This window comes from Thermomyces lanuginosus, assembly GCF_041956635.1.
Source record: "Thermomyces lanuginosus strain ATCC 200065 unplaced genomic scaffold VTN49scaffold_40, whole genome shotgun sequence".
NCBI classification, from domain to species: domain Eukaryota; kingdom Fungi; phylum Ascomycota; class Eurotiomycetes; order Eurotiales; family Trichocomaceae; genus Thermomyces; species Thermomyces lanuginosus.
The window spans coordinates 1,015,965-1,039,243 of NW_027192374.1; the positions used below are offsets into that span (position 1 = coordinate 1,015,965).

At 50.6% G+C, this 23,279-nt stretch overlaps 10 protein-coding genes across 10 annotated transcripts in view; 4 read left to right on the forward strand and 6 right to left on the reverse strand.

Annotated features, from left to right (window-relative positions):
* Nucleotides 1–876, reverse strand: part of VTN49DRAFT_6361 (uncharacterized protein) — a gene marked incomplete at both ends in the record, with an annotated part of 3,491 nt that extends 2,615 nt beyond the window's left edge. The window contains one exon of the mRNA XM_069414512.1: nt 768–876. Coding sequence (XP_069265750.1) covers nt 768–876 — 109 coding nt within the window. The remainder of the gene's footprint in view (nt 1–767) is intronic.
* Nucleotides 877–918: 42 nt separating this feature from the next.
* VTN49DRAFT_6362 (uncharacterized protein) lies at nt 919–3,687 on the reverse strand (the record flags this gene model as incomplete). The annotated part of the gene is made up of 1 exon (XM_069414513.1): nt 919–3,687. The coding sequence occupies one exon, from the start codon at nt 3,685–3,687 to the stop codon at nt 919–921; it is 2,769 nt and encodes a 922-aa protein (XP_069265751.1).
* Nucleotides 3,688–4,467: 780 nt separating this feature from the next.
* On the forward strand, nt 4,468–5,397 carry VTN49DRAFT_6363 (uncharacterized protein; the record flags this gene model as incomplete). Its single annotated transcript, XM_069414514.1, has 1 exon — nt 4,468–5,397. The coding sequence occupies one exon, from the start codon at nt 4,468–4,470 to the stop codon at nt 5,395–5,397; it is 930 nt and encodes a 309-aa protein (XP_069265752.1).
* Nucleotides 5,398–5,729: 332 nt separating this feature from the next.
* On the reverse strand, nt 5,730–7,076 carry VTN49DRAFT_6364 (uncharacterized protein; the record flags this gene model as incomplete). The annotated part of the gene is made up of 3 exons (XM_069414515.1): nt 5,730–6,450; nt 6,506–6,963; nt 7,044–7,076. 3 exons carry the CDS (start codon nt 7,074–7,076, stop codon nt 5,730–5,732), a joined length of 1,212 nt encoding a protein of 403 aa, XP_069265753.1.
* A 557-nt stretch (nt 7,077–7,633) lies between these two features.
* Nucleotides 7,634–11,048, forward strand: VTN49DRAFT_6365 (uncharacterized protein; the record flags this gene model as incomplete). Its single annotated transcript, XM_069414516.1, has 4 exons — nt 7,634–8,174; nt 8,234–9,309; nt 9,360–10,748; nt 10,812–11,048. The coding sequence occupies 4 exons, from the start codon at nt 7,634–7,636 to the stop codon at nt 11,046–11,048; spliced, it is 3,243 nt and encodes a 1,080-aa protein (XP_069265754.1).
* Nucleotides 11,049–11,645: 597 nt separating this feature from the next.
* Nucleotides 11,646–12,237, forward strand: VTN49DRAFT_6366 (uncharacterized protein; the record flags this gene model as incomplete). The annotated part of the gene is made up of 4 exons (XM_069414517.1): nt 11,646–11,746; nt 11,807–11,962; nt 12,021–12,087; nt 12,145–12,237. 4 exons carry the CDS (start codon nt 11,646–11,648, stop codon nt 12,235–12,237), a joined length of 417 nt encoding a protein of 138 aa, XP_069265755.1.
* A 592-nt stretch (nt 12,238–12,829) lies between these two features.
* On the forward strand, nt 12,830–14,642 carry VTN49DRAFT_6367 (uncharacterized protein; the record flags this gene model as incomplete). Its single annotated transcript, XM_069414518.1, has 2 exons — nt 12,830–12,946; nt 13,005–14,642. The coding sequence occupies 2 exons, from the start codon at nt 12,830–12,832 to the stop codon at nt 14,640–14,642; spliced, it is 1,755 nt and encodes a 584-aa protein (XP_069265756.1).
* Nucleotides 14,643–14,954: 312 nt separating this feature from the next.
* Nucleotides 14,955–18,296, reverse strand: VTN49DRAFT_6368 (uncharacterized protein; the record flags this gene model as incomplete). The annotated part of the gene is made up of 1 exon (XM_069414519.1): nt 14,955–18,296. The coding sequence occupies one exon, from the start codon at nt 18,294–18,296 to the stop codon at nt 14,955–14,957; it is 3,342 nt and encodes a 1,113-aa protein (XP_069265757.1).
* Nucleotides 18,297–18,903: 607 nt separating this feature from the next.
* Nucleotides 18,904–20,809, reverse strand: VTN49DRAFT_6369 (uncharacterized protein; the record flags this gene model as incomplete). The annotated part of the gene is made up of 6 exons (XM_069414520.1): nt 18,904–19,247; nt 19,305–19,978; nt 20,030–20,063; nt 20,115–20,259; nt 20,312–20,569; nt 20,630–20,809. The coding sequence occupies 6 exons, from the start codon at nt 20,807–20,809 to the stop codon at nt 18,904–18,906; spliced, it is 1,635 nt and encodes a 544-aa protein (XP_069265758.1).
* A 794-nt stretch (nt 20,810–21,603) lies between these two features.
* Nucleotides 21,604–22,922, reverse strand: VTN49DRAFT_6370 (uncharacterized protein; the record flags this gene model as incomplete). The annotated part of the gene is made up of 4 exons (XM_069414522.1): nt 21,604–22,263; nt 22,322–22,638; nt 22,693–22,723; nt 22,785–22,922. 4 exons carry the CDS (start codon nt 22,920–22,922, stop codon nt 21,604–21,606), a joined length of 1,146 nt encoding a protein of 381 aa, XP_069265759.1.
* Between the last annotated feature and the right edge of the window lie 357 nt (nt 22,923–23,279).

Consider the following 23,279-nt stretch of genomic DNA (forward strand, 5'->3'; position numbering starts at 1 on the left):
GCCTTACTGGTCGCAGAAACTTCCTCCTAGTCTTTACGGAGTACTCTTGCTTCTCGAGTGAAATAAAAGGTAATTTACGACATACTCTAAATTCCCCAGTTCGAGTTTAACATACTAAGGAAGCCATTTCTGTCATGTAAAAACTTGCCCTCTTTGTGAACTGTTTGAATGCCCGATATGTACTGAGTAGTATGGATTTTTTTTTCCCTTGGTAAATCTGGTTGACTGTGCGTGTAAATATAGTTGGTCACGTGATGCGCGTGCCCTTGGTCAGGCTACGTATGAACCCCTTTCTCTTTCTCCCTTTTCTGTAGCCACTTTTGGTGGTACATTTGTCATTAAACTACAAGCACGAGAGTTTCTATTATAATGCGTGTATAGTTGGTTTATATTATTTTATTAAATTGTCGACATTTTGCATTTTGTACATTGGTGGATGGTATTCATCCTGAGAGCTGCCGGTGCGGCCGCCGCCAAGCCGGGTTCGCCTGGGAGCTCTCTTAGCATTCTGAACACCCCGAACTTACTGGCGATTCTCGGTGTGAAGCCATCAACTGGCATAACCAATAATGTCCACTTTAGTCTGCCATTTCCTCATGGCGGCTTGCTCTAGAGACACGTAAACTACAATCAACTACTGACAGAGATACTAAAAGCTAATGATAACAGCAACAGTGTCTTAAATTAGAAATTCCATTCTTCGATCGAGAGATACAGGTATTTGAGGTATGCCATTGTCAGGAAACAAGCCAACTCAAAATTCATACATGTGTTGTCTGAGCCAGGAATATCTACAGGGAAGTGGTAATGATAGTATAAACATGCAATAACCATATCAATGCTAATAGACCCATATAAAGACCCCAATACACTCATCTCAGTGAAGGTTTAAAAAGAATCCAACAAAGCATTTTGCTTTTACTCGTAAAGATCCATGTCAGCACTGGTATCCTCGACCTGCTCCAAAGCCTCATTCGGATCAATCATATCTTCGTCATCTTCCATTTCATCACTCGGATGATTGGGAATGACGTCGACGCGGCCATCCTTTAGCACACAGTGTGCAACCTCGCCGTCCCTGATGTTACCACGCAGTAGCAAGATTGCTAGCTTGTTGAGAACTTCCTTTTCAATGAGTCGTGACAGCGGGCGTGCACCGTATGCTGGTGAGTACCCGGCCTCTCCGAGATAGTCCTTCACTTCATCTGCGCACTCGATCTTCACGTCCCTGCCATTGGCTTCCAGACGACGCTGAACTTCATCGAGACGGAGTTCAACAATCTGGCGAATTTCACGCTTGGTGAGACGGTTAAAGATCACAATACTCGAGATTCGGTTGAGGAACTCGGGCAAGAAGTAGTCACGGAGCGCACCCATGACTAACTCGCGGGTTTGTGGTTCAATGCGACCGTTCTTGCCAGTAGGCCGAGAAAGATATTCAGCTCCTAGATTCGACGTCATCACCACAATGCAGTTTTTGGCGTCCACAACTCTGCCTTGACCGTCTGTGATTCGACCATCGTCCATCAGCTGCAGCAAAACAGTCAGGACTTCCTTGGCGGCCTTTTCGACTTCGTCGAATAGAAGAATTGAGAATGGACGTCGGCGGAGATGTTCCGTCAACTGGCCACCCGCGTCGTGACCGACATAGCCCGGAGGAGCTCCGATCATGCGGCTGAGCGAGTGACGCTCCTGATATTCAGACATGTCAAATCGGACCATTGCTTTGGGATCATCGAAGAGGAACTCAGCGAGAGCCTTAGTCAGCAGCGTTTTCCCTGTCCCAGAAGGACCACAGAACAGGAAACTTGGCGGCGCATTTGGATTGGCAAGACCGGATCGCTGGAGACGAATAGCGTTCGAAACTGTCTGCACAGCCTCTTTCTGCCCAACAACAATCTTGCCTAGATGTTTCTCCATCTGCAGCAATCTGTCCTTCTCGCTTGTCTTCAGTCTCGTAACCGGAATGCCTGTCCATCGGGCAACGATCTCGTTGATCTGATCAGGACCAACAGCATCTGGTACTAGAGTTTCGGTGCCATTTTCATGTGCCCGAGCCCGCTCCTCGGCATCCGCCTTGGCACGCTCAGCCTCCAGTTTCTGAATCAGAGACTGAGTTTCGGGAATGGCGTAGTATTCCAGGTCGGCGGCAGTGGCTGTGTCTCCGGAACGTAACGCTTCATCCCTCTTAACCTTGAGCGCGTCCAGTTTCACCTTCGCGTCCTGAATGGCCTTGCTGCGCTGCTTTTCTTGTTCGTACTTTTCTCGGAGGGGCCGCAACTCTTCTGTCACGTTTGCAGCCTCTTGCTTGGCTGCTTCAAGCCGTGATTTTGAGGCAGGATCTTTCTCTCTCTCAAGGGCGTGAATCTCAATCTGAAGCTGACGTAATCTTCGCTCCAAATTGTCCAATGCTTCGGGTTCCGATTCACGCGTTACACGAACAGCCGCAGCAGCTTCATCGATTAGGTCAACAGCCGAATCTGGTAGTCGACGTGCAGTTAAGTAACGAGCTGCGAGCTCCGCGGATGCCACGATAGCAGCATCAAGGATGTTGACACCATGATGGACTTCGTATTTCTCCTTGAGACCTCGAAGGATGGAAATGGTTTCGCTAACTGAGGGCTCTTTGACGAAAACTTGCTGGAATCGCCGCTCGAAAGCTTGATCTTTCTCGATATATTTACGGTATTCAGCGAGTGTTGTCGCTCCAATGCAGTGCAACTGGCCTCGCGCCAGCATCGGTTTCAAAAGATTTGCAGCATCCATACCACCCTCGCCGCTCGTACCGGCACCCATCAACAGATGAATTTCGTCCACGAAGAGCACGACCATATCACGAGACTCTTCGATCTCCTTCAGGACGCCTTTCATGCGCTCCTCGAATTCTCCCCGGTATTTACTACCGGCAACGAGAGAACCAACATCGAGCGAAAGAAGCTTGCAGTGGGCGAGATTTGCGGGAACATCGGCGTTGACAATGCGGCGAGCAAGACCTTCGACAATCGTGGTCTTACCAACACCGGGCTCGCCGATCAAGACAGGGTTGTTTTTCGTCCTGCGGGTAAGGATTCGGATAACTCGTCGGATTTCTTCTTCTCGGCCGATGACTGGATCAATCTTACCCTCTCGAGCGAGGGCAGTCATGTCGACAGTAAACCTTTTCAGATTCTCATGATCCTCCTCAGAATCAGCCGTCTTGGAGTCGACTCTCTTCGTGCCGCGGATTTGTTGCACGGCATTGTCGATGAGTTTGACATTTGGGATATTTGCATCCGCCAATGCCCGTTGAATTTGCGAATCCTGCGCAAGGGCGCATATTAAGTGGTCGATGGCGACAAAGCTGTCCTTCTGCATTTTCGAGAGTTCGGTAGCAGAGCGAATAACCTTGGCCAGGGCTGGCGATACGGAAACGTGTTCTGGCGGAGGGTCTTGGCTCGGTTGACGAACCAGCATCTTCATCAATGACCGCTCTAATAGCTGCGGATCGCCGTGTGCACGCTCCACAACTTGCTTGAACAGCGGCACACTCGCCCCCTCTGCGCCTTCTCGCTCATCATCGCGAGGTGGGTTCAGTAAGCTGACAGCCAAATGAACCGGGAGGATTTGAGTGTGCGAATACTGCTCCGCAAGCTGGTTGGAGTCGAGAAGGGCTTTGTTTGCCCTGTCTGTGAATTGGGCGCTGCTCATGATGTATTTTCCTTCCGGTGAAAATGAAAGTGGTGTTCAGACAACAGAGGAATGTAGAGGTGAGGGGAAAGATCGGAATAAAGAAAGAATTCAATATATTACACGCTTTTCGATCGTAAGATCATGCATAGCAAAGATATCTACAGGGGACAAAAAGTGACGTATGCAGCAGTAGCTCTGGTCTCGCCATCCTTATATAGATGAGGCGCGATAAAGAGCGCCATCTGTGGCTGCCCATCATGAAGCTTCTAGGCAAATCGGGCAGGCACTAGTGGCCTCGCCCACTTTCGAGATAATTCTTGAATCATCGACGTAATACTAGTCACGTGACTCACTGTGTTTCGGTGTCATGACGTCATCCGGGAGTCCACCCTGGAGTCACGTGAATATTTTGCATTGTTTGCTCATCCGTGATCTGCGATCGGTGGCTTGTTTGCGGCTGAGCTTGTTGCGACCTTCCGCTGCTTGGGTTAGCTAAGGACTGCGAATCGTCGTGTTTCCCCTGCCGCCAACCGTGTCCACCTGCAGGCCAGCAAAGTTGTCCGTTTGCAAAGTATGCCAGGCCAAGACTTACAGCATCGAGGGCCATATTTGTTTATCCCCCGTACTCTGTTTTTCCTGTGTCTGATCAATCATCGCTTAACTACTAATTAGGCATTTCTACTGCAATCGCTGCCATTGCAGTCTTTGAATTGTCTTCTTCTAACATCAGTTGGAAAATTCACCAGTCTCACTACTTTTCTGTGGGCTAGGTCTTGAAGTGAAAACGCAGGAAAACAAATGGGCGATGGCGGAAGTATCACGCGGTCTGAAACGGCCTTTGGATGGCGGTCATGGACTATGAAAAAGAAGGCGTTGGTGGTCTTCTCTGTCTTGTTCATCATCGTCGCCATTGCGATCGGCCTCGGTGTTGGCCTCGGAATCGGTTTAAGAAAATCCAACGACTCTGAGGAACCTTCCCAGGGAACGATAATTTGGCAGCCTGCGGTCAGAACAACGTGGCAGATTGAATTGTTGTACCCGCTGAATGATACATCCTATGATGTCGACGTCTATGACATTGACCTATTTATCAACGACGAAAGTATCATTTCAGAACTACATAACGACGGCCGCAAAGTCATTTGTTATTTTTCGGCGGGTAGCTACGAGAACTGGCGACCAGATGTGCGCAAATTTAGGCCAGGAGATCTGGGAAATACCTTGCAAGGGTGGGAGGATGAGAAATGGCTAGACATCAGATCGGACAATGTGCGTGACATTATGAAGGACCGTCTGGATATGGCCAGGGATAAAGGCTGCGATGGAGTTGATCCGGATAATGTGGACGGCTATGACAATGACAACGGTCTTGATTTGACCCCAGACGATTCAGTCAACTTTGTGAGATTTCTGGCCCGGGAAGCGCATTCCAGGGGCCTGTCTATTGGGCTGAAAAACGCCGGCGATATCATCCACTCGGTCATCGACTTGATGCAGTGGAGCGTCAACGAGCAGTGCGCTGAATTTGACGAGTGTGATACCTATGCTGTCTTCACGGAACAAGGGAAGCCTGTTTTCCATATCGAATACCCCAAGGGCGACGAAATCAGCGATAACAAGCCTGTGACTACTGCTCAGAAAAATTCCGCCTGCAATGCTGCGGGCTCCGGCAATTTCTCGACCATCATCAAGAACATGAATCTGGATAACTGGATTCAAATATGTTAATTCCAGTAATAGAGAGGCAATTGACATCATGAAATAGCTACCAATGGTAGTAAATAATGGGGTTGACATCCAGCAGCTGGCTTCGAATAAATGGGTAGATTCGTGATAGTCACTGTACCTTCCTAATAGACGGTAGATTATAGCAATTAAGACCTGATGATGCGAGGATGTTTGGTCCGGGTACAATGTTGGTATGTTGGTATTCACAAAGATGGCACGATCTAGGGATCAAACAAAGTACAGAGTATGCTCCGTCGAACCATGTATTGGAAGACAGGACGCGGCTCTTTGATGCAAGTTACAGACCCCACAGGGCCACAGCTGACTGAGAACTAAGACGCAAGTGGAACATCATTCACATAATCCTTGCTCAAAAAATCCCCCAACTTCTGCAGCGCTTCTTGGAGGATCCGGGTTTCGGTGACGAATCCAATCCTGACGTAGCCTTTGAAATCCCCATCGCGACCGAAGCACGAACTGCCTGGGACGAACAAAACTCCGGTCCGTTCGATCAGAAGCCGGCAAAACACGACATCGTCTACGGGGCGGCCCATTTTGGTGAACTTTACGAACGCTACCGTCCCAGCACGAGGCTTCGACCACTCACACGCCCAGCGATGTGATTCCACGAATTTCTCCAGGAGACTCAAGTTCGTCTTGGCCAATTCTATATTCCGATGGAGGAGATTGTGGAGGGTTTGGGGAGCCAGGGCGTAGGACGCGACGGCGTCATCTAGCTGGCTAACGGAAATTGTCGTATAGTCCCGTGAATTCATGCACCTCTCGATGATATCGTCGCTTCGTGACGCGATCCAACCGAGACGAATTCCCGCTAAACTGTATGCCTTGGACATGGAACTCGTGACGACGGTGTTCTTATAGCCAAGGTTGAGCAGAGATGGTGGAAACTCGGTGTCGGCTGGGGAGATCGAATGGAACAGAGGACGATAGACCTCATCCCCATGCACGATTATCGAATGTTGCTCAGCAATGGTAACAATCTCTTGAAGTGCCGAGCGGGGTATTATGGCACCTGTCGGATTCTGCGGGTTGCTGTTTCTTGGTCAGTTTTTGATGAAGATCTTAGATGACAGTGGATCATGCGTACTTCAGAATAATCAACTTGGTATTCGGTCTGATTAGATTTTCCAGTTCCTTGATATTTACTGCCCAGTTGTCCTCTTCCTTTGCCTTCCACAGGCTCACTTCAGCCCCAAGGGACTCGGCCACCGAGTACAGTTGTTGGTATGTAGGGTAATGGCAGATCACATGGTCGCCAGGTTCCACGATAGCATAATGGAGGAGGAAATTGGCTTGGATTCCACCGGTTGTTATCAATACGTTGTCTATTGGCAGGGGAGTGTTGGTTTTGACCGAGTAGAGATGAGCCAAAAGGCCTCTGAGCTGCTCGGACCCTTTGATCGCACCATAGGTAAGCTTTGCTGCGAGGGGGATGGGACTCTTTTGCGGTTCCGTGGACAGATTCTGCAAATCATTGATGGAAACAGGCAAACAACATGTTTCGGCAATGTTATGTGTCGCCTGTGTCTCATACTTGTCCATCCACTGTAATGATCATCATAACAAACCGGTCAGCTATTACTGCGTTTGAGAATGGAAAGCATGGGAAGCATGCATGGACTCACTCTTTCAACGGCAAACGGCTCGATCTTGACCATGGTCACAGCGGGTAGTGCTCAGCTTGCTTTAGGGAGGACGATAACAGCAAAATCGCAATCGCACAGAAAGGATGCGGAGAATCCGGGGAAAACAAGCCATGGTGCCGTCCCTCGTTCCAAAGAATCGAGAGCATAAGTTTACCCCTCCATCGCTTCAAAGTCCGAAGTGGTCCCTGTATAGTACGAGACTTTCCGTATGGAGTAAGGAGACTCGCGTAGCTTACTAAGCAAGACGCGACAAATCACTTGGCAAAACCCCAACACGAGGCGGTGCCTCGGAGCGTCGGAAGACCAAACAGTAGCGCCCATCGATAAGCACATGGTACCACTGCAACCTCTAGTTGCGAGCTCATCCTCCATCACCCTTTCTCCGTCAACCGCGTTCGCCTTGCAGGGATAATCTACTATTCTATTCTGAGGATCCCATCTTACGACTTCGATCTTTGTGTCTTGGTGCTCGCGCCTGTCCTATGCGTCGATCGTCAGCCGGCCCGGTTTAGCTGGCTTATTCGCCGCTCTTTCACAACCTCCGAGCATCAACACACCAGCTCCTCACAATGTCGCGTCGCCATGTCCTCGCAGTCACGGCGGCGCTCCTAGCATGCTTGACTGCAGCGCAAATTCACTCGTCTCCTAAGAACATCCAGCCAGTATTTTCAGCGTTTGACGACCGCCCTCCAGAATGTCCGCCCTGCTTCAACTGCCAGTTGGATGCCTTCCAATGCCACCAGTTTGCGCCATGCAACAACTATACGGGGAAGTGTTCTTGTCCTCCCGGGTACGGTGGTGACGATTGCTCGACACCGACGTGTGGTTCTCTAGCGGATGGCGTCAATCGTCCACCGCGAAAAGGCAAATCCTGCAAATGTAAGGACGGTTGGGCTGGAATCAACTGCAACGTCTGCACCACCGATGACGCTTGTAATGCGATGATGCCCAGTGGCGAAGGTGGTGTCTGTTATACCCAAGGAATTGTCGTAAAGGAGAATCACCAGATGTGCGATGTGACCAACCGCAAAATCGTTGATCAGCTGAAGGACCGCAAGCCCCAGGTGACCTTTTCCTGCGAAGCTGAGGATCACACCTGCAACTTTCAGTGTATGTCCGGACCTGCCGAGCGACTGGAATATCGAGCGATGCTGACAAGAATCAAACAGTCTGGGTGGGTGAGGTTGAATCGTTCTACTGCTCTCTCGATACATGCGAGTGGGGTATGGACGTCACCTACGACCGTAATGAGACTCATTACAGGTGTGAGAATGTCAAGTGCCAATGCATTCCGGGGCGGATGCTTTGTGGAGAGGCAGGCTCGATCGATATTGGCGAATTTCTCAAACAGTCCATCAAAGGGCCTGCCACCTTTTCCTCTGTTTCTACCGTCGGTGGTAGTCCCCAGGACGGTAGTAAGTTTCAGGAGCCGCAGATGAATGACCTCATTAAAAGCGTGTTTGGTGATGAGAGTATCACTCTGGATTGCTTCTCGGGCGAGTGCCTCTACAAGACAGATGTGCCCGGATATCAACGGCCGGTAAAAAAGATCAACACCCCCCTTATTGCCGCTGTGATTGCCGGATCAGCTTTGTTTGTGGTCGCAGTAATTCTCGGCGTTTGGTATTTGTCGCGTCGTGCTGCCTATCGCGGTTATGGAGCGATTAGGTTGTCTGACGACTCGGACGAAGAACCCGACAAACTATTGAGTGACCATAAACGTGCGTCTCTTTTATTTGAGAACATCTCGTACACTCTGAACGGGAAAGAGATATTATCCGGAATTCAGGGCGCCGCACACCCCGGCGAGATAACTGCAATCATGGGTGCTTCTGGAGCCGGCAAGACAACCTTCCTGGATATTCTGGCTCGGAAGAACAAACGTGGAATTGTTAAAGGAAATTTGTATGTGAATGGCGAGAAAATCAGCGATAGCGATTTCAAGAGCATGATCGGTTTCGTTGATCAGGAAGATACTATGCTTCCGACTTTAACAGTGCATGAGACCATCTTGACCAGTGCATTGCTCCGACTTCCTAAAGAAATGAGCCGGTCAGCTAAGGAACAACGTGTTTTCGAAGTCGAAAAACAACTTGGCATCTACCATATTCGGAATCAGATTATTGGTTCTGAGGAGGGACGCGGCCGTGGAATCTCTGGCGGAGAGAAACGAAGGGTTGGCATTGCCTGCGAGCTTGTGACGAGCCCAAGCATTCTGTTCTTGGATGAACCTACGAGCGGCTTGGTAAGTTCCCAATTGCACCGTCGCGTTACACATCCGCTAAGAGAGGGTAGGACGCCTATAATGCGTTCAATGTGATCGAATGCCTGGTAACCCTTGCCAAAACGTATCATCGTACGGTCATCTTTACCATCCATCAACCGCGTTCGAACATCGTTGCATTGTTTGATCGATTAATTCTGTTGGCAAATGGAAAGACCGTTTACTCCGGGCCGTTTTCAACCTGCCAGACGTACTTTGACAGGGTCGGCTATCCCTGTCCGCCAGGATTTAACATTGCCGACTTTCTCGTGGACTTAACCATGCATGCTGGCTCATCACGGAGCATTGGAGAAGATGCCTCACTACTTGATGTGCATACCGATCGGTTAAAGACCGCCTCCAGTAGCCTGCGTGCTGTCAAGTCGATCGCCAGCGCTTCGAACGCAAGTGTCGATGATTCATCCTCGCAGGATCCATCCACGCGGCCCAGAAGTAGTCGTCGCACGTCTCTCAAGCAACGCCAGGATAGACAGCTCTATACTCGACGGAAGCTTGGTACCGAAACACCGCCAACGCCGAAAACAGACGAAGAGGAAGCTGGGCTTGCTGCTGGCGATGACAATCAACAATGGCTACGTCTCTCTTCCCGCTCAGGTGCGGTTCCGCCGCAGGTTTTGGACGATCCCGACCACCTCCCACCGCCAGCGTCGGATACTACTGATTTAGATGCTCTTGTTGCGAGCTATGCGGCTTCGGATATCGCTGCGTCCGTGCGTGAAGAAATCGCGGCTGCTGTGCAGTCTGCCGAAGCAGAGAACGGTGGCATCGCTTCCGACATTCCTACGAAGAATTTCGCTCGCATTGGCCTCCTGCAGCAGTTCATTATTCTATCTCAGAGAACCTGGCGCAATCTTTATCGGAACCCCATGTTGATGCTTACTCATTATGCTACCTCCATCGTCCTCGCGGTGCTGTGCGGCTATCTGTTTTATGGACTCACGGACGACATCAAGGGCTTCCAGAACCGCCTGGGTCTGTTTTTCTTCATCCTTGCACTGTTTGGATTCAGCACTTTGACCAGCTTGACGGTCTTTTCCTCGGAGCGCCTGCTTTTTGTTCGGGAGCGTGCCAATGGATATTACTCCCCACTTGCGTATTTCTCAGCCAAAGTGCTTTTCGATATTGTACCTCTGCGGTTGATTCCACCCATCATCTTGGGTGTCATTGTCTATCCGATGACAGGGCTGATCCCGGCATGGCCGGAATTCCTTCGGTTCCTCTTGATCCTCGTGCTGTTCAACCTAGCAGCGGCAGGCATCTGCCTTTTTATAGGCATTGTGTTCCGGGACAATGGGGTAGCCAATCTCATTGGCAGTCTGGTGATGCTTTTCAGTCTGCTCTTCGCTGGTTTACTTCTCAACCATGACGCCATCCCCAAGTCCGCCCTGTGGTTGCAAACTGTAAGTCGAAAAATCTTTTGCCGCCTGTTGTTGATGCTGTTTGTTGATGCTGACGTGTGGCAGCTGTCAATTTTCCATTACGGCTTCGAGGCACTTATTGTCAACGAGGTGACTTATCTCACACTGATTGACCACAAGTATGGCCTCGACATTGAAGTCCCAGGAGCTTCCATCCTGAGCGCTTTTGGGTTTGACACGTTAGCCATGTGGAAGGACATTGTTGGGTTGGCCGTCATCTCGGGTGTGTTCATCGTCATTGCGTACATCTCCATGCATTTCCTATTGGTAGAGAGGCGATGACTGAGTTTGACTGCGTTTTGTATGACATCGTGACCTCGACTCGTTTGATTCATGTCAATTATCACTGGGGTGTCTTTGTCCGGATTTTCTTCTTCGGTTCTGACACTATCTGGCGTTATGTGGTGTTCGTTGCTTAGAGAATTTGATGTATTGATTTATGCGGTGATATTTGACGTCTAGTAAGCATCGATTGCGATATTGCTTCTACGAAGTCTCCAGTCACCCTGATGCTACGGCCAGTTGTACTCGATAGTTATATCCTAAGAATTCAATGTTATACTGTATATCAGCTAGAGAGCAAGTTATGTTGAGTTTCCGATTAGTAATCAACTTCTTCGAGCCAAAGCTCTGTTGGTGATCGCTCTGGACCAACGAGCAAACTCCACAAATCAACGTCGCAGCTTCATCGAGCTTCCCTCCTCCAACTTGCCCGTTCCTCAACCTAGGTATCTTCTGCGCGCCGGAAATACTGTTGTCGACGAGTGACCGTCAGTCTCGCATCCCTTGACTGAACGCGACTTCCAGTGCTCCTTTACCCGAACCCATTAATCACCCGTTGTCTATTTTGCTCGCGTGAGGGCTACTCTACCTCTCATCATGTCTGGCGAGGCGTGGCTTTATCTGTTGGCCGTGTTGATCAATGCGGTCAATTTGTTTCTGCAGGTTTTCTTCACCATCATGTACAGCGACTTGGAATGGTGAGTGTCCGGTCTGTCGATTCAGTACCCGATGTGCGACGCACTAACAGAACTCGGAAGCGATTACATCAACCCGATTGATCTCTGCAACCGCCTGAACGCATATATTGTTCCCGAAGCCGCTGTTCATGCCTTCCTGACCTTCCTGTTCGTCATTAACGGATACTGGATGGCCATCATCTTGAACCTGCCTTTGCTCGCATTTAACGGAAAGAAGTAAGCTTAATGCAATATTTTCGCTTCAAACTGTGTGCGGTTGCTAACAATCACGCAGGATTTACGACAATCAACACCTTCTGGACGCCACCGAGATCTTCCGCAAACTGAATGTTCACAAGAGGGTATGATTTTCCCCTTCCATTTCATGACCTTGGGTGGTTGTTCTGACCCCGTTCTAGGAATCATTCATCAAGCTCGGCTTTCATCTCCTCATGTTTTTCTTCTACCTTTACAGCATGATCGTGGCATTGATCCGCGACGAAACCAGCTAAATCCAAAGGCAGACGTGCTTCGTTCGCGTCGTTCCCCTTCGTCTGAGCGATAGGGACCCAACAACCTCGATGCGATCGTCGGTGCTGTCGAAGGTCACGGCGCGCACTAAACGATGAACGGGGTTGAGTTGTTAGAGTTGAGGAACGACGGGCGAAATGGTGTCAGGGGTTTGCGCCGCATTTGAACAGGTGCCGTACGCTAGGACTATCGGATTAATGTATTCGGCACTGTACGTTCAATGTGGACAGAAGGGGAGCTTCTCAACTGCGGTCCTGTTTGATGAGTTCATGTATATCTGGGTATGTATATACAGACGGCGTAGGTTAGTCACGACAGGCGAATGATTCCTACTTAATGGTACTTGCTTATTGAAATTATTCCCATTGATCACCATGATTTCCGACTGCCTCCAATTGATATTGGAAATGTTGTACTGCGTTGAACTTGTCGGACCGTTGGAGTCGTGTTGGGAGATTTGATAAAGCTGCGTCAGTGGTCCGAATGGCCCGCCGAACAAAACCGTCATCCCGCAGTATTCTTACGAGTTTAGTAACGAGCTCTCTCCATCTTGGCCACCATCAACTGAATACCATGGCTTCTCTGGTCGGAAATGCCTACGATTCATCAAGCGATGATGACACGAAGCCGAAATCTCCTCCGCGAACTGCGGCGACGACCGTAGTTGCCGCTCCTGAAGTCACCATAGAGGTTTGGTTCCTGGCCCATGTCAGTTTTAGTCTGTTGATGATACCTAACAAATCGATAGGATTCCACAAATTTGCAGCTAGTTGCGGCGTCTGGCAAGACTGGTAACTCACAGGCCCTCACCTATAATGTCCCCTACGACGCCTTGGCGAAGCCCGCTCAGGGTCCGGCCAATCCTTTCAAACCAGCTGGAGTGGGAAACGGCTTGAAGCGCAAGAACGTGCCGACTGGTTACGCTGAAGAAACGTCCATCAGCGACGCGACCTTCACCGCACAACATCGAACGTTTCAGAGCTTGGGATACAGCCGCGACCCAAGTCGACCGGATGCGTTTGTTGGAAATGTGGAAAACGCGGCGCGATTCGGCGGCCGTGACGTCGTCCAGCTACGACCTTCCAAGGAGGAGACAGCAGCCCTTCGCCGGAAGAGACAAAAGAAAGGGGATCCGAGCATTGTAGAAGGGGAGGGGGCATACTTGGGTCCATGGGCCAAATACGAAAACGAGGACCAGATGTACGAGGAATCGGCTGCACTCCCTGGGCAGGAGTTGGCCAGCGATGAAGAGTACGTCGAAGAAGAGGAGGAGATCGCGTCCGCGCACATGCCGGCCATGAGCAAGGACGCCGCCACCGACTACCATGACGACGCGTCGCAGACGGAGACGACCGAGTTCCACGGCTCCGAACAGTTTGACTACCTGGGGCGCACGTATATGCACGTTCCGCAGGACTTGGGTATTGACTTGCGAAAGGAAGTGGGCAGCATCAGGAACTACATTCCCAAGAGAGTTATCCACACTTACAAGTCTCACACCAAAGCCATCACATCATTGCGGTTCTTCCCGCAATCCGGACATCTCCTTCTTTCGTCGGCCGCCGATGGCAAGGCCAAGATCTGGGATGTATACCACCAACGGGAGCTCTTGCGGACATTCTCTGGTCACTCAAAGTCCATCACAGATACTACGTTCGATCCCACGGGGAAAACCTTCCTCACAGCGTCCTTCGATCGGTACATCAAGCTTTGGGACACGGAGTACGGCAAGTGCATCAGCCGATTCACGACGGGCAAGATACCGCACGTTGTCCGCTTCAACCCCGATCCGGAGCATTCGCACGAGTTTCTGGCTGGTATGTCCGACAAGAAGATTGTTCAGTTCGACACACGCACCGGGCAAAGCACGCAGGACTACGACCACCATCTGGCTGCCATCAACACGATCACCTTTGTGGACAACAACCGTCGTTTTGTTTCGACGTCCGACGACAAATCCATCCGTGTCTGGGAGTACAACATCCCCGTTCCCATCAAATTCATCGCGGAACCGTACATGTACGCCCTGGTCCGAGCCGCCCCTCATCCCAACGGGAAATACGTCGCGTTCCAGTCTGCCGACAACCAAATCGTCGTCTACGCGACGGCGGACAAATTCCGGCAGAACAGGAAGAAATCGTTCCGCGGTCACAACACTGCCGGTTATGCCATAGACATAGCCATCTCACCGGACGGCCAGTTTATCGCTTCGGGTGACTCGGGCGGCTACGTGTGCTTCTGGGACTGGAAGACGGGGAAAATGTACGAAAAGCTTCATGCCGGTGGCAAAGAAGGCGCTGCCATCACCTGTCTGGACTGGCATCCCCAGGAGACCAGCAAGTTTGTTACAGGCGGTTTGGAGGGAGTCATCAAATACTGGGATTAAATCTCGAGAGTTGCATCGCCCGGTGCCGTTGTATGCGACGATTCATGACGTTTGTTTCTTGTTCCAAGTATATGTTACCTGAGTACGTCGATCTGGGATTGAGGTTAGGGTGGTATACCGGTGTAACATAGATCTTTTGCTATGGGTTTTCCTTTTAACATTTAGAAGATATTCTAACTCAACACAATGGGTATATATAATTTCATGCCCTCATCCCAAATACATGCCAACCATTTCCACCAGGTGTAACTAGTACCTAGAGTATATGCTGGTGTTGATAATAATAATACAAGCAGGAAAGAACGGGCCAGATCAAAAACTGGCCATTTCGATCCAACTGCCCACAAAGGCAAGCCTTCGCCCCTGATCCGTCTTCATCTTGCGCCGGAACTCTTCAAAGTTGAGTTTGGCGCCACCCCCGCGCTTCTGGGCTTCGCGCTCCACCTGATTGAGGTACGACCAGCGGGCAAGGACCTCCGGGGACGGGGGCTGCTCCCGCGGACTGCCAGTCTTACCCTTGCCGGAAGACGAGGACGAGTCGCTAGTGGCGGAAGAGGGTTTAGTCGCTGTGGTTCCCTCTGCTTCCGGTGAGGGAGTCGTAACGGACGTGGTGGAACTGCCAGCCTGGAAACGTAGACGTTGAGGCCGCTGTGATGAACGATGGTCGCTGACAGTCACATCTACGGAATCCTCGTTCGGGCGGTTCTGCGGTAGCGTCGGGTCGACTCGATTGGCAATGTTTAGGCCGTCGCCAAAGGAATGGTCCGGCGTGGGTTCAGCTGAGAGCGAGGGAAATTGTTCCAAATCCAAGCCCTCTGGGCGATTCTGGGGCAAAGTAGGATCGCGCGAATCCTCCGGCTCACTGAAGGCAGACGAAACTTGCGGTTGACTGCCCACGGGCGAGGATAACGCCTCAGGTTCCACCTGAGCAGTCATTCCAGTATCCGGGTTCATGGAATGCCCTGCATTCTGCAGGGAATCATCAGAGTCTGGGACGTTGTTCTCAGTGGACGAATGGCGTTCGATATTTCCAGCATTTCCAGGAACGGTTGCGGCCGTCGTTGCGGAATTCTTCTTCTTGTGCCTCTTCTTCGGATCGGACTGCTCGAACATCTCGATCTCTTTGGCCCATCGCCTGCGTTCTGCTCGAGTGCGATAAACCTCCATCATCAAGTCCTCCTTTTCTTTGAACAAGGCATCCAACAGTTCATTGAACCCCTCCTGAGTGGCTTGGTACAGAATTTCCTTGCCGACGTCCTTCTCAACCTCAGGCACCTCGAACCCTCCCCAACGCTCGCCAACAGGTATACTGCGAGATGACGTTGATGGGTTGGACCTGACATCGAAATCATCATCTTCAAAACGCACTTTTGAAGAAGATCTTGACCGAGGCGTCGGTGGACGAGACCCTGACTCGGAATGGCGTTGATTTGCAGTGGCGTTCTTGTCTTCATTAACGTAATCACCAAAGTCAGGATCATCTTGGCATTCTGGGGGAGCTGTCGCGCCGTCCTCCTCATCAATGTAAAACATTCGCCGCTGCCAGCGTTCCCGAACGCCTTGCTGTCGAGCCTGTTCCATCCGACGCAAATCCTCCTCGTGCATACGCTGGTAAAAGGCGGAAGTAATCCGCGCTCTATCATCTCGATCGGTAACCTCTTCGAGTGGTACGTAGGTTCCCAGTGCGTTTACAATGTCTTCTTCAGAGATCCATTCTGCAGGTGGCCAATCATCTGACGACTCAGATGAGCCGTCTTCCATGTCATCGTTATCGGCAGGATCCTGATTGGCGTCGTTTTCTCGTAAACTCCGAGAAGCCTCCCCTCGTTCGTTTTCGGAGACGGCATTCCCGGCAGCAGAGATGCTGTGCTGATTTGCTCTTTGAGCCAGAAGCCGGGTTGGCATAGGATCGAACTCGGGAAGGCTGCGGCGCACGGCAGCATCGCCGATTATCGAATGCGGATCGCCCGTGTCGGTGCCGTCAGGTCGGAGAACGCCCTCTCCGTCAACGATTTCCATGTCGCCGTTGGGATTCATGCGCTTTCCCTCGCCCGTCCTGGAAACGTCTCCTGCAGGAATGTTTCCAGGAAAAGCAGAGCTGATGGGTTGACTACCGAGGACAACATCGCGCGCGACTCCATCCAGAAAGTCGTCCTCCATACCAGCGACCATATCTCTAGTCAACTCCCGACTCAATGCATAATAGGCGCGAAACATGCGGAGGAAATCTTTGCGTTCGACGTATCCATCACCATCAATGTCATATCCCCTGAAGATACGTCGCATCTTCTCGTCTGCACTCTTGTTGTTGAAGCTAGCCAATCCCTTCAGAAATTCCTCAAAGCCTATGAGATTGTCTCCGTTCGTATCATAGAAAGCAAACATGCGATCGTAGATCAGGCTCGGAGGAGGCGGCCTGATCGATGTGTTTGGCACAAAGCATCTATCAAACGTTTTCCGGTCGATAGCCATGCCTAGCTTACATGGATCTTCTGGCCATTCTACGTTGGCCAGGCATCTGAACTGGTCCCAGAGAGCGTCCAGCTCTGGATTCTCAAAATTGGTCTCCTTGATGAAACGTCTTGCTAGATGGCGCGGAAGACTGCGAGGTAGCATCGATGGTTTCCCGGGATACCAAACAGGCTGGGACTGTCTTGGATTGCCCAGAAACGGGGCAGGAATTCGTACTTTGTAGAATAAATGCGTCTTGATGTGAACTTGCATCGCCTCACACGTCTCGCACAGATCATAATCTATGCAGTTTGCGCACCGATAACGAATACCTTGAATCGGCATAGCACCGCAGCTGTTGCAAGTCACGCCTCGGTGTATATATCCATCCCTCCGTGCCTGATCCTCGGCAATATGGTATAATAGATTGAGCAAGTTCTGGCCATCTCGAGATGGCGAGCCATCAATATTGCCATCATGCCACGAAAACAAGCTTTCCCGATCGTCTACCGTTGTTTCACCACCGTCTGGAGCCGTTTGTGCCAGAGGCGACTGTTCAGGCGGGGAAGCTGTGGCGACCAGGGGCGTGGAAAGTGTCAATCGCTCTTCATTCTGTCTCCGCTGACGGATATCCTCGCCAAAGCGATCATTTGCGTTGAACCGATCCAAGACTCTGAGAATTGCCGAACGCGATATACCACGTCGATGTAGTTCGTTTACCAAGAAGTCGAACTCACGACTACCTTCGGGGATATAGTGAGTGGAGGGATATTCCAGGGCAAAGAAAGACTCCAGAAAGGTATCTTCCATCATCTCACGGACGCGCTCGGCATGGACAGCTGGCACGCCGATTTCCGCCATCAGTTGGTCGCGTGTTGCCAGCAATGATGGCAAAAGCCCACTTTCCATGCGCCGGCCATCCTCCGTTTCAATACGAAAAGTTCCATATACACCATCCTCGCTTTCCAGTTCTTCCAGATGTCGTATGGCTCTCCACGAGGGAGTCTGCGTCAGTACCTGGTCTGACTGACGACTGCGACGTATGGCATTTCGGCGGCGTAAAGAAGGAGTGGATTGGCGAGAGCTCGCAACGACTGTGGAGTGGAGATGGACCAGAGCGTAGACCGCAGTGACACCGGCAAGAAAGTAGAGAACTGGCCGGTAGCGAGACAAGACACCCTGCGAACTAGAAGCTTCAGACATGATGGTAAGAAAACTTATGGCCACATCATGATCCGGCGTCAAGAGGAGGTTCTGAAGTTTCCAGAGCTTCGATTCGACTCCGGATGGCTCGAGGATACAGCGGAAGCACGATAGAAGTCCGCTTATGAGAGCCAGAGACTCCCCACAAATAGAGACGATTAGATAAAGGAGGGAGACGTTTTCGTATGAGCATGGACACAGCACAGGAAGTTACTATCCAAGCTCTCGTGTATGAGCACGAGCGCTGGACAATGATCAAAGTCCCGCCAAGCCAAGCCGATAACGCGCCGGCTGGATCCACAGTTCAACACGCTATTCTTTTCATAGAAACTAACCAGTATATTACTGGTACTTGCCATATGTGGAATGTGTCCCTCGATATGACAGGGAGAATCAGAGCAGAAGAAAATGAACGTTATTCGTCCAATTCTGTCTTGAACAAATGTCAAGAAAGCCATTGCTGTGTTTCTATGTCTATGTACTTCGTCACTGTCCTAAAGTTCATCATAATCGCAAGGCGGCACAAGCACGCTATTCAACCAGAGCAACTATACATTTGTAGATGCTGCGGCTGACGCGAGCTTAGTCCGCGGCAAAATGGTATCAATCAACGAGACAGACTTCTCTCACGGATGAAAAAACTGCTAAGGAGTGCAAGAAAAACAATGCCGATCATAAAGGCAAAACCCAAGTTCACAGACCATCCGTAGCAACCACGGACCGTGTCCCGGATTTGTGGCGGTAACTTCATGATGTAGTCGAGAGACTGGCGTACGCCGTCCACAATCTGATCAGCGTCATCAGCATCCTTTAATGCGGACCGAAGCCGCTGTCGAAGAAGCTGCTGTATAAGAGTGGACGACAAGGAGAGGCCCATGACCGATCCAAGCGATCGGAAAAGATAGGAGCAAGCCGTAACCACGGCTTGATTTTCCGGGCCGGTGCTGGAAACTTCAGTGTTCATCAGCGTTTGTCCGCGGTCGTGAACATTTGGAAGTATATACTTACTCAGTCCAATCAGTGTGGTCGTGACACCGATTCCATTTCCGAAGGCAGAGAAAACCGTTCCTATGATGAGCACGGGTACATTATCGACGACTGCTCCTGAACAAAGAAAGATAATGACCAGGCCGGTGGTTAGACTAGAATATCCAGCAATGGTTAACCAGTAGTAGCGGCCGGTCCACCGCATGACAAGCCCTGAAAAAAGCGAGCCAGATGTACCAGCAATAATCGTGGGCAAGAGCCGCAGACCCGATACAGTCGCCGAGGCGCCATCGACGGCTTGGAAATAGAGGGGAAGATAGAAACACGCCGCCATCCAGCCGGCAAAACTGAAAAAATTGCACCCATAACAGGAAAGCATCGCGGGGTCTGTGACAATGTAGCTAGGAGCGAACGGCTCTGCTGCAACATAGACCTCAACGATCCCGAATATCACAAACAAGACCGCAGATATTGCCAAAGGTATATACGTGATGGGAATACTCCATGCAACATTGCTGCCACGATCTAGTCCAAAAAGGGCTCCAAAAACCGCGCCTATCAAAACCAAGGCACCGAGGAAGTCGACGCGGCGAAGTTTTACGCGCCAATCTTCCTTCTCTTGCTCCGGGACCTGCAGGTAAACTGAAACCATAATAAAAGCGAGGAGACAAATTGGTCCCTGAGCAACGAAGGCCCTATTCGAGGTCAGCGAATCTGGCCTGACCGCATTACAAGGTATGTCTTACCATCGCCATCCAATGTAATCTGCCAATATACCACCTAATTACCGCAATTAGCACCTCTCATGCTTCCAACACTCCGGCTACTTACCCAACGGCGCCCCGACACTGGAGCCGGTGGCGTAAATGATGTTGATAATCCCCTGCCAGACTCCACGATCACGGAGTGGAACGATATCACTCAGGAGGATGCTGACAACGGTCGTCATGCCACCCCCACCAATGCCTTGGTACACCTGTGCAAGGAGTCAGCGTTGTGGAGTAGTCTCTGCGTACAGCATCACACACCCTGGCTGCTATCAATTGCTTGATATCCACGGCTGTGCCACAGAAAATGCAGCCAGTCCCAAAGATGGCATAGGCAAATAATAGGCAGGCCTTGCGGCCAAAGATGTCACTTAGTCTGCCATACAAAGGCTGAAACGAAGTCAATGTGAGAAAATACGACGTTGCGATCCAACTGGTCAAATTGAGGGCATTCAGATCGCTGCCAATTTTACCATAGCTCGCCACGATAATGGTCTGATCGGCGGCGGAAAGAAAGACCTGCACAGGACATCAGTCTGCTGCGAATCCTTTTAGCCGTAACATGCATCATGATCATACTCCGATGGAGATTGCAGGAACAATATACTTTAGCTGTGCTTGCGCCCCTGCGGCATTTTGCGAAGGACTCTCCGACCGCGGCACGGCCGGTGAGCCATCGTCCACTGATGCCGCCGAACTTGAGGCATTGCTGTCCTGAAGTAGGGGCGTGGTCTCGCTCACAGGAGCCTTGGATGCCATCTTTTACGGCAGCGGGCACTGTGAGGCCAAGAGGTTGCGGAAAGCTCGTTCCCTTGAGGGAGCGGAGGGAGTTCGGAAGCTAATGATAAAGTGCCGTATCCAAGCTCCTAGCCTAAGTCCAAATTGTCATAGGCTAGATCTTGGTATGCAGCTAAGATTACAATGCTCGCGTGCTGCAACCCTACTGAGCCCACCCCATCGGTTCTTCCCGAAGGTGTAGGGATAAAATCTTGGAAACTTCGATAATTACCTGCCCAATACGGAGGTACGTACGGAATACTCCGTCCAGCAGCTTATCGGGCTACGATAAGTAGCGCGCCAAGAGGTACGAACAGGGTTAAAGTGACGGTACGGCAAATCATCCAAAGCCATATACACCTAATCGAGTCCAGGCAGAGTCGATTACGCATCGACTAAGAAGACCATGCAATTGACCGCAGGAAAAGGATCAACCTGTAATTGTTGTATTGCTTGCGACTGGACTCTGACGCAATCTATCACATCATAACTTATCAAGCTGGCAATTTGCTTGTACATAGCACATAGCACCCAGGGCAGTCGTTCTGTGAATGCAAGACCAGTTGACGGTAAATGGAATCCAAACCAAGTGCGGAGTCAGGAGTACTACAGTAGGTCTTGTTATTGCATAAACAGAGTGCCTATTCTAGATGCTCTGTCACTTAAGACTAGGAGGGCATCGCTGTACACTTACGGACGATCAATTCCGTAAAGAGAAATGGGATATCAACATCACCATATCAACCACTGCGCTGAAAAGCATTGACTATCAAAACTCAAGCTGTGGTAGCTGAACTGACCTCGGGCATCGGAACTGGACCCCCCGGAGAGTCTGGTAGTCGAGCGGTCAAGACTTCCACTCCATCCTCGGTCACAAGTAGAGTATGCTCAAACTGAGCTGAGAGTTTTCCATCAGCTGTCACACTTGTCCAGTCATCCGGCCATAGTTTATCCTTGTGGGTTCCGAGATTGATCATAGGCTCAATCGTGAAGCACATGCCGGGCTTCGCGACTCCCACTGCTTTGTTCTTGGCATAGTGTGGGATATCTGGCGTCGTGTGAAACAATTGATTGACGCCATGCCCGCAGTACGATTTGACCACACTGCAGTTCCGGCTCTTCGCATGTTTTTCAATCACATTCCCCGGTTCCCGGAAGAGCATCCCTGGTTTGACAATCTGAATCGCCTGCTCTAAGCATTCTCGGGCGGTTTCCACTACCCGAACGGCATCAGGATTTGCCTTTGCCTTGTCGCCAACGTAGTAAGTCTCATTCAAGTCACCGTGAAATCCTCCATGGTACAGCGACACATCGATGTTGATGATGTCGCCATCTTCTAGGGGCCGCTGGTCTGGAATCCCATGGCATATGGTCTCATTGATAGAGGTACAAACCGATTTCGGAAAGTGCATGTAATTTAGAGGCGACGGATATGCCTTTTGAAGTAAATCCTCGATCAGTGGAAAACTTTGAGAGCATATGGGAGATACTCACGTTGCGTTCGATACATGCTTTGTGCACGACTTCGTCAATATAATCGGTTGTTACACCCGGCCGGATCTCTCTTGCAGCAATATCAAGCACTTCCCGAGTCAATCGGCACACTTTCCTCATCGCTTCTTGTTCTTCCTGATTGAGAATGGCGATGGTGCGTTTGAGACGAAACCTCCGCTCTGATCGAGGAATTCCATCTTCCGCATAGTCTGGACGCGGTATCGAGGCGGGGACATCACGACGAGGAGAGAGCGGATAGACGGGTCGCAGGGAGCCGGTGAAAGGGTAATTCGGAAATGGGTTGTAAAGACCGGTTGCTGGATCGGGTTCAGAAAAGGCTTTCGGAGGAAACAGACTGGCAATGAAATTACTCTTTGTCTTGTGAATCACCTTATGTGTTGCCTGGACGTAACTCTGTTAGAACAAGAGTGGGAAACAAAACAGAACAAGAAAGCCGTCATACCCAATTGCGCTTGAAGCATTCTTGCGAGCAGAAGAAGCTGTCAGTGCCCATTTTGAGACATGTTGGGCACTGCAGATTGCCCGCCTCATTGGGGCAGTCCACGCCGAGACACTTTCGTGCTGTGGCTGCTGCTGCCATTTCGGAACTAATATACAAGTTGCGGCCGCAAGCTGAGTAAAAAAAATTTTCTTGAAGTCTTCGTTTCCAGACTGTTTGATTTGGCTGCCTAGAGAAGCCAGGGACGGGAGAAATTCCGATCCGAGAGCTAATCCAAAAATGGACTAGCTCAACGCCCGCTCACGAACCATTCCCAGAATTGGTTTAGGCCAGGTGAATTTCCGTCAGTGGGGTTCGGCCCCTCGACGGAGCACATGGGATTCCGCGATCTCTTTTGAGTTTGATATCGATCGGGATCACAGGAGGATTGTCCATGATCATCAGGAGGGTTTTCGAAGCACTGCGAGTACCTAACTGTACGGAGTAGTTAGTCCTAGT